We start from the raw sequence: 9,868 nt of genomic DNA, 5'->3' as shown, positions 1-9,868 counted from the left end.
CATGAGCTTTGTCCCAACCCAGGCTTTAGGGTCAATTCTAGTGACCGTAGAAGCTTAATGTGCATTTTGAGAGCACCTTCAAGCCCTCAAGAATCCAGGCTAGTTCAAACAATGATGTCCACTTCACTTCGTTCTCGGGCTCCTGCATTGTCTAATTTGCTTCACTCAAATATTCGTAGGGAAAACGTAGGCCTTGTTGATCCGGTAGCATCTTTCAAGTCAGACTTGGACAAATTTTTAGATAGCATTTCAGATCAACCCTGCATTCAAGGGCTAGCTCGGTCTGCCAACTCAAATTCGTTGGGGGACCAAATATCATATAAAGATTGAAAGGTAATGAATAGACGAATTATAGCCTTTCATTTTAATAGCACTGGAGATTACATTCCTTGTAGCGGTTAGAAAAGCCCGTGAAAAAGCAAACCCAGAAAAATGTTCATTGAACCTCATATTTCGACGGTTTGTGTGACTGTAGAGTAAACTAGGAGCTCAACTGCAGCTTCCTTTTTTGCCGGCTTTCTCAAACAGAAAACAAGCAGTTGACTTTGATAAACGAACTTGATGGTAGACCAAATACTGGATACATTTTAGGAGTTGAAAATTAGATCAATCATAATCTTCTATTTTAGTAGTACCGGGGATTACATTCCTTATGGCGGCTAGTAGCGCCGCTGAAAACCTAAATCAAACAAAAGAAAAAATGCTAAAAGTATCTGGATGCTGCAGAGAAGTAAATAAAAAAAGTCCCAGACATGGAAAAACCATTTAAGAAGGAAATTCCCACAGCACGCTTGTATGAGATGGCGCCACTTTGTCATCCAGCACTTTCGGTATCTATGGTATTCCCAAGTAGGTGACTAGTCCGAAGGAGGATTTATCTATAAACGCAAAGTAGCTTAACTCAAACTACGAAACCTTTAATTTGAAAACGTAACGGAAGAGTTGATTAGAGCCCTCTAGAGTTGATCATTCTTGAATTGTAGTATAGAGCAAAAACCTCGAAATTACGCAATATAAAGTCACTACGTAGCCTCTAAAACATTCGTTGTTCTTGGTCAAAATGAGATGTATTACCTTCAGGGCTTAAATCTGTTTTTACGAACTGAACTCTGTCATAAGATTCAAATTCCAGTAGATTATGTGATCCTTGGCTAGAGGAACAATTTCCTTACAAATTTGGCTTTTACTTGGTTAAAGTAAGAACTATGGAGATATTGATTCTGATTATTTCATTAATTTGGATCATAACAAGACCTCTGAAAAAAGGTGGGAAAAAAATCGCCAAACAAGGTAGATAAAAAGTAATGAACATTGCCAAAAAGGTATTCAATTTTAACTTACAAACTGAACAAAAGCATTGCCATGGCAAAAAATCACTCAAAGGAAAAGTTTTATTTCTGCTCAAATAGGCCCATGCCTTCTATAGAGTCAAAAAAGATTGGAGAAGTATTAGTCAGCATGCAAAAGTACGCAAATGAGATCAACTGATTTTGGATAAAAGCTACGCTCCTGAAAAAAATACATTATATATTAAGTTTAACTAACAGCACCATATTTGCGTTGTTCCCTTCTTTATTCTTTGTTGGACTAGGGATATTGTCCTAAAAGTTGAAAAGTATAAATCTCCTAAATATCAAATTGCATTATTCTGAATATTTTGATATTTTTGGGTCTCGTACGTAGACTAGATAATGGCAGGTAAGTCACAACAAAGTAATTAATCAATATTTTCAAAAAATACTTCAGAATAATTCAACTTAAAATAAAAAACTGCAATCCAGGCTAGTTAAAACAATGAAGTCCAACTCTCTTCTTTCTCGGGCTCCTTCATTGTTCAATTTGCTGCCCTCAAATATTCGTAGGGCTTATATTGGCGTTGATCCAGTAGCAAGATTTAAGTCAGACTTGGATAAGTTTTTGACTAAAATTCCGGATCAACCTTATGTTCAAGGATTAACCAAATCAGTCAACTCCAATTCGTTGGTGAAATAATATATATAAATAAAAGTCAAGTAAAATGAATAATCTTCTCGTCTTGAACTGCTGGGATTCCAATCCCGGTAGCGGTAAGGAAGTCCGCACAAAAAAAAAATATGAATGAAAATTCATTTTTCCACAGAAGTGAGAGAATGACTGAGGGACTTAGTACTTCCCACATATACAACGACTAGATCTGGCATTAGTCTGTACACCAAAAAAAGAGAGTGTGGTTCTACCTAATTGACGACCATTAGATACTTTTCTACACTGTCGTTGCCCTTTTTACAAAGGCTGATGAGGGTTTACTCAAAATGTACAGGGATAAGATTGTTAAAGGAATAGATTTATTCGAATTGTTTTAGAACCAAATTTGTCTAGTGGAAGGAGATTGAACGGCTTGGAACGGTAGCATGTAATTTGCATTAAGTTAAAGGAATTCTCTTAAAACTCGCACCCATTTTCTCAAAAACAAGATCAAAAATTGGTGCAAGAAAAGGTCCTAGTTGAGGCATCTTGTAATTGGGAATTTGCTCCATCAATCTTTAATTAGCTAGAATGAGAAAAAAGCTCAATTTCCCCAGAGACCCTGAATGACTACTTGCCCTATTGGTAATCTGAAAAAGACTGTCAGCGCAAAAATATGGTCATCAAATTATCATGACCTTAATTAATCCACTATTTCAGGCTAAATATGCAAGACCCTGCTACTCCAATATAAAGTAATAAATAAAATGATGCGTAATCGATCAATTAGAACAAGCATAACTTGTTATTCAATGTTATTTACACGTGGTGAATACATTGGTCTAGAAACGAGATATCTGACTAGGGGGAAACTTGGTTATTAAGAGTCTGGTGTGAATGGACGTTTCGAAAGAGTCGAGACATCTCAACAGAAAAGCCATGGCAGAATGAATAATAATACGTAAGTGCGTCAGACTTCAAAGCTCAATCATGATTAGAAATATCTACCATCGAAACTGTTCTGATTTAAGCTCTGGTTGACTTGATAATTGGACACAGTATACATGGTCTTGCCCCTGACCGTGAAATCTGGGCGAGTTCTCCCTTTCTTCGGATTGGACTCGAGATGATCTGCGTTGGAATCATTTGATCTCTTGTGCTTGGCACTCAGCATCGATGAAAATGAGGAGGTAGCGGTGGGCTGATCCCCTCGCAATGTGGATCTGACACTTTGGAACACTTTGCGGTTGCAAGAGAATGCAACGAAAATGAACACTCCTTGAAGAGTGTTGAGGGCAATGAAAACATACCAGACCTCGGTGACGTTCAGGAACCCGGCAACCAATCCTATGATCCACGTGAGGCCCATTATGATAGCCAGTTTCAGATAGAGGTGGAAATTTATACTCGGGCCACATGATGTCGCTTTATTTGTTCCAGAGGTGGTGTCATACACCATACCAGCACTGAGAACAAAGAAAACAATGTTGGAAATCAGTAGCAATCCGATGGGAATAGCGAAAAATGCCAGAAGTCCCTGTTTGTTTGAAAACCAACACAAATCACTTTGTCCAAATGCTGGATTGAAACCCATGGACTCCCCAGCGGTCAGGTCTGCAATCACTGCTACCGCGGCAAGGAGTGTAGGAATTCCCCATGCAATGACACAATACAATCCGAATTTCTTCCACTGTTTGCCAATTGAGAGTCTGAGTTGGGTCGTCGCCAATCTTAGGGTATGAAAGATATCCCAAGATACGACGAACATCCATAGGAAGGCAGACAGGAAGAAATAGTACATAAACACGGCGAGTATGAAGCATCCAACAGATCCGGAACGGTTCTTCATGAACATGGCGGATATAAACGATAGATATCCACCCAATAGCGCAATTGACATCGATGCCAAATTCTTGCCACTCAGGTTTTGAAGTTCTGGTGCCATCGTGAATGCAATCAGGTGGAAAACAAGGCAAATCGTTGATAGGCCCAAACCAATCATTGTGACGATACCCATTTCCACATCGAATTTATTGGGTTGAGTAACGGGTGCGTCAATTACACAAATCCAAATGTTTCTGTACGATCCTTCCTCATCATTAGACATGACAAATTGGTACTCGACCTTGTCCAATGTCAGGTTGTACTCCTCGACAAAGATTGTTCCATTGTCCAACATTTGGTATTCATCCCATTGCAACTGAATTTTTGGACATTGCAAGAAAAGCATTTGAGTCGGTGACAAGGTTGGAAGAGAAGGATTGTTAACGGGCTCTGGAGCTGAAGTCGATTTCACCGTCTCATTTAAAGCTTCGGTTGTTGAAGTTGATTTAATCTCATAAGTGAAGTTCAAGGCTGACAAGGTGGAGGGAGCGTTGGGAAACAATATTGGGCTATCTGCATCATGTAGTGTTGTGTCATTCATTAGGTCGTCGTTTACATTCAGTACCGGAGACGAATAACTAGAGTTGGCGGTCGGATGGATTGAAACGTTTGCATCAGGGTATGGTATTATTGGAGCTTCTGTTACTTCTGTTAAGTTTACAAATGTGGTTGTTGGAGTAGTTGTTGCTGTCGTTATCGGTGATGGTAATTCTGATGAAATGAATGTCGTCGAGGTCGTTGTTGTAGTTGTTGTCGTTGTGGGCAAATCCGTAGGTGATAGAGTTGTGGTAGTATCTTCGATTATCGTTGTTGTAGTAGTTGGCGTTCGAGTTGTTGATAAATCCGGAGGTTTGGATGATTTTCGACTCGGAGACGTGTTCACTTCAACGGGAAAGTAAACCGAATCGAAAGAGGTGCTGAATACTGGAATTTCAAAGGTCGGTTGTGAACTTGAAGGTACTTCACTCTTGATTGAAGTTGTGCCAGGCGTTGGAGACGTGGTCGAAGTAGATGAGGAGACTGTAGCCTTTATGGTTGAGACAATAATGTTCTCTTCTTTCGAATCACCTAAAATCTCGATTACGGCTTCATCGGCATCGACAACGTCAATGGCATTGGGATCAATACAGCTTCCATCAATGAAAAGCTCGTTTTCGTTAGGGCAAACAACACTTCGACACTTCTTGAAGAAAGGATCGAAAATCTTCCCACTCTGACATTGGACGCCAGTGAATCCAACTGAATTTTTGGTGGCTCCACCCAAATCGAACAAGACTGCGAATGAGTTCAAATTGAAGTTTTGCTGCCAATTCACGCGTCCAAATGGACCCAAATTGAGACAAATTAATCGCTCGAGGTTTGCTCCGTTGCACAGGGCGCAATGAACATTGCGGTAAACCGCGTTGGGCTCGAAGATCAAGCCCGTATAAGAAAGACAGAGCTCTCGTGTGACATCACCCTCAAAGTTGGTCGGACAATCCATGATGGTATTGCTTCCGGGACATGTCCTTATTTTGGCCAACAATTCTTCCGGGGCCGAGGGATCAATGAAACAGGCATGAAACACCTGAATGCCCCCAGTATCGATGGACACACCCCACTGACTTCGGTTTTCATCGAACTCGAGCCGCTCGTAGATGAATTGAATGGTCACGTTCTTGAAGCGATTGAAATACCCCGTTAAAGTTGGGCATTCTAGTCTAGGTTTCCAGAACTGAATGCTCTTGGAATCGGCATTACACACGGCACAATAAAAATTACGGTAGGTGGCTCCGGTTTCCGAATTCGTTACCGGGGTAGTTCCGAAAGGATCTGACACTTCATTTGGATTTTCGCAAGCTCGTTGAATATTGGAGTGCTCCCAATCCGAGGGACATTGGCTTCGGATGTAGATATCCCCATATTGCTTGAGGTTCACACAATCAAAGTTTTTCTTGTTCGCTCGTTGTTCTTCCGAGTTGAATGCGGGTGCGTCGATGCAACAATCTCCATACATGGAGCAGAAATTATCACAAAAGCAATTTCTTTTCTTCCAGTCCACTTCGATGGGTCCCCGAGTACTGCGGGTTTGTCGACAAGAATCTCGGGAAGGACAGTTCTTTCCCGTAGATTCGATCACAGAATATTTCATGAACTGCTCCGTGGAAACACTGTGTCTTGTTATTAAACATAGGAACACTATCGCTTTAAGTCTGGCCACTCTTTCCATTATGGAGGATTCTCCTTCACGATCTTTGGGTGTGTCCTTTGTAAGGACGACAAGAAGGTCAAGCCCAAGAAAGATTCATAGCACTCTTTTTGTGGCGATTTACCTCACCAGCAGTCACTGGCCACGACCGCTTGGGAATCTGAAAATTTCGCGCACTTTCTCTACCACTTTCTTTACAGTTTGTTTTCCACTCTTGTTTTCGATAGTCGGTAGGCCACCTAGTTGAAAGCGTGCCTCCCAAACCAAACTAAGTTCGGCAAAGGTTGTCGAACAATTCGGCTTGCTCTTGCTCGATTTCCCTCCTCGTCGTTCTCCTCATGTTCGTCCATTCAGTTCTTCTTCACCTAGCTTGCCATGCTTGCCAACAACCACCGTCTCTAGCACTTCATAAGTTCGTTTCGGAGTTCAGACACGCGACTCGATGTCCTTTGTACTTTTCTGACTGAGTTCTTTGCCCGCCAAAGGCCCTCGAACGACTGAGTGGCTGAAGACTTGCTTGCTTGCTTCTTTGCTTGCCTGCTTGATATTTGGTCGTTACTGGTTGCCAGAGGAGCCTCTGATAGTGGTTAGTCAGTTAGTTAGTGGTGACTGAACGAGTGAACGTCGTTTAGAAATTTCGATGTATACAGGGCAGTACCTATAATGCGTCCTGATGTCATGGATCATAAGATGCGTTCCAATCCATCAATTATACTATGATTTGATCCTAAGTCTCTCCCATATACTTGTATACTTGGGATTACAATGGCACGCCTAGATTTGAAAAGAAATACATGTGACTGCCGTTATCGAAAAAATACTTTCTGTTAATCATTTCGTTCTGGCCCGACCCGACTTTGAAGCCAATTTTTGACGCTATTCTCACAAGCTTCAGGCTACGAAAATGCAATATTCAGCGGATTTTTTAACATTTATGAATGCTTTAAAGCTTTGAAATGCTCCCAAGTCATCCAAATCTTTAAAAAAGCAAGAATAACCGCGTAGTCTAAGAGATATTACAAACACGGTAAATCCTAACCCCTTTGGCTTGACATTCAAATCCCATTGTCGAAAGTTTACTTTTACTAAAGGGAAATGCGGCTTAGCGGTTAGCACAATTTTCTAGTGTGAGAGAGATTCCTCGTTCGATTCTTCGCCCCGACCTTTCTCAGGTGAGCTTTAGAATTAGAAATCCTCACTTACAGACGAGAGAAAATCTTACTGAATATTGGACAGATGACACTCTTTACATATCAATCGGAGTTGCAATTAATGATGCCATGGTTGGCTTCTCTGGCAAGGCTGAGTTTGCCCATCCGACCCTTGCAAAGTCTGAACCATAAAAATTAGAATCAAAATATTGAACGTGTAATAATGCCCAATCCTGTACGAACTAGATATGGGCGTAGAGCGTAGTGGCGAAAAGAACGGTAAGGACAAATGCCATACTTTAGCCTGCCAGATCAAGCAATCACGCTCATTCGTGCTTAACCAGTGTTTTTTATTTCATATCGAAAAAGATGCTTTTCATTTTGCCTTGATTATGCCACAGTATTTCTGCAAGTCGAGGATTTCGATAGTGATATTGTTGAATTCAGTTTTAAAACTGTTTCAAAAGTTAAGCTGGATTGTTCAGTGTCGGGTACCTGAGTAACTTCCTCAACCTAGAAAGCTAAAGTGTGTTATGCTTCAGTGGCCACGTGAGTGTTTGGGGTCCTTCCATTTCACCTTTGTGTGAAGAGTGAAGCTGGCATTACCATATAGGTACAAGGAGTATGTGTACAGCACAAAGGACATGATGGTCTTCGAATTGCATCCATCCATCCATCCGCCCATGCAGGCATGCCTCCCCGTTTCATCCCTGTCAGTGATCTCTCTAACCCACACCCCAATCTCATTAACTAAAATGACGATTTGTGGGAGCTCTGGTGATGCTTATGGGTAATCATTGGGAGCTCGAAGGAAAAGGCTAATCACTCGAGACTACTTACAAAGGAAACGAAGCTCTTCCGCAAGTTTAAATGACGATTGCGTAGCACTGTGCGTACATACAGTAGTGAAAACCATTCGATGAGAGGGAAGACGTCTTCCCATCAAATTGAGCGGGTGTCGGTTTGTTGACAATCTCCGTCTCCAAGTTTCTTTCTATTACAAGTTTTGCAATTCAAGTTCGTCAAAAAACAAGTTCTCTCAATTTGACTGAGACAAGGAGAAATTCGCTGTGGAAGATCGAGTTTTCCTCCATTGAAACATTTCTGCCATTCAAAGACTTCAGAAAGCCTGAAGGGGTCATTGCCTCGGACTTTGGCTTCCACCGATTCAGTAAAAATGCAACTGAGAGTTGGGACTCGGATTCTAATGAATCCTGCTCAGCGATGGGAATCGGCACGAGAGCTTTTAGTATGATGTCATTATGGTCAACTCAAATGGTCAAAATTGTGATCCAGAGTATGATGATGAAGAAGCGTGCTCGAGGCGAGTTGTCATCGGAACGACATTCATGATTATTTCGCCCGGTTAAAGCTTTGACTCGTTCAACGTTCTGACAATTGAGTGAGAGTAAATCTACTATAATGCACAAGTGTGGTACACACTTCAGTGAATGCGAGTAACGGTGAAGGCAAAGGGTTGAGGAAATCAGACTTTGGTCATGGAGGGTGGTTGAGGTTGCCAAGCTCTCACAACCAAGGGATGGCAACTAGTGAAAGTTCCTGGGCAAGATGGGCGATGCAAGGCTCTTAATTAGGGTCTAGACCGTACTTTAGATACCCGTGTACGAGGACTTACATATACGAGTACGTACATAAAAAAGACTGAGGCGCATTTCAAAGCAAAATCAAAACATTCAATTCAGAGAGTTATCGAGGATGAAATAAGCATAATTTGTAAGATGAATGTGAGCATAATTGCCTCCCGACGAATACCCCTTGCGCATCTTAGGGGGGTACGGAGAAACCTAAAAGGTACCAAGCCAGATAGGCGTCCCTGTAGAAATCTTATAAGTAATAGTATAGCTCTACTAGGAAACGAACCTAATCCATAAATCTTTTTCATGGCGAGGTGCGTGCAGGAGAGAATTTTCTACAATTGATGCGTAGTGCCAAGCAATTCAATGATTGTTTCGACATATCTTTTGGATGAGAAGAGTGGATTAGTGTAATTATAGAAAATCCTCTAGACTTGACCTTTTGCAGTGCCCTTTAGCTTGTTCCTTTAAAGTACCCCGAGCGTTGAACTTTGGTGGCATCAAAAGGCGACTTGGACCTCATTTTCACGGGGAATTTAGATCCTCTTCGTATGAGCTGAAATAATTGGGCGAAAAATTACGCACGGAGCAGTGGTGAGGATTAATCGACATCAACTTTTATCTGGTATGGTTATTGTTAACATTGTTTGAATCCTCTTCGTGACATGAGTGCACTCGGTAAATGTTTCGCCATCACATTTATGAGGGGGGTTCAATTTCTGGAAAGTGGCGAAAGGCATTGAATGAAATAGCCAAGAGGTTGAAATATCCGAACAGGCGTATTAAGTGATTTCTTATTCCTATTCTTGAAATGTCATGACATTAATTAGTAGAAACACTCGAGTGTTTTCTCATTGCTTAGCAGATGCATGCAGGTCTTTTTCGTATTTCATTGTTTCCGAAAGTAAATCTGGGAAAGGTAGGAGGGAGAGAGTTGAATTGACTAATCAAACCGACTGTATCCACATTGAATGCTATTTACTTAGTCAGCCAGACAATTTATCTATTTTCGACAAGATTCGCCCTGCCTCTTTTTTGCTATGCGCACAAAGTCGCTAAAACCGATTTCAAAATACGGAAACGGTATTCTTCGCCTCTTTTTACTC

The 9,868-nt window shown here is 41.3% G+C and overlaps 1 protein-coding gene across 1 annotated transcript; it reads right to left on the bottom strand.

Moving 5' to 3' along the window:
- Positions 1–2,730: 2,730 nt before the first annotated feature.
- LOC131880207 (adhesion G-protein coupled receptor D1-like) lies at positions 2,731–6,122 on the bottom strand (the record flags this gene model as incomplete). Its single annotated transcript, XM_059226770.1, is given in 1 exon segment — positions 2,731–6,122. A coding segment is annotated over 1 exon segment (3,099 nt). The 3' UTR covers positions 2,731–2,938.
- Between the last annotated feature and the right edge of the window lie 3,746 nt (positions 6,123–9,868).

Source organism: Tigriopus californicus, chromosome 1, assembly GCF_007210705.1.
Source record: "Tigriopus californicus strain San Diego chromosome 1, Tcal_SD_v2.1, whole genome shotgun sequence".
NCBI classification, from domain to species: Eukaryota; Metazoa; Arthropoda; class Copepoda; order Harpacticoida; family Harpacticidae; genus Tigriopus; species Tigriopus californicus.
This window is presented reverse-complemented; position numbering and strand designations above follow the sequence as displayed.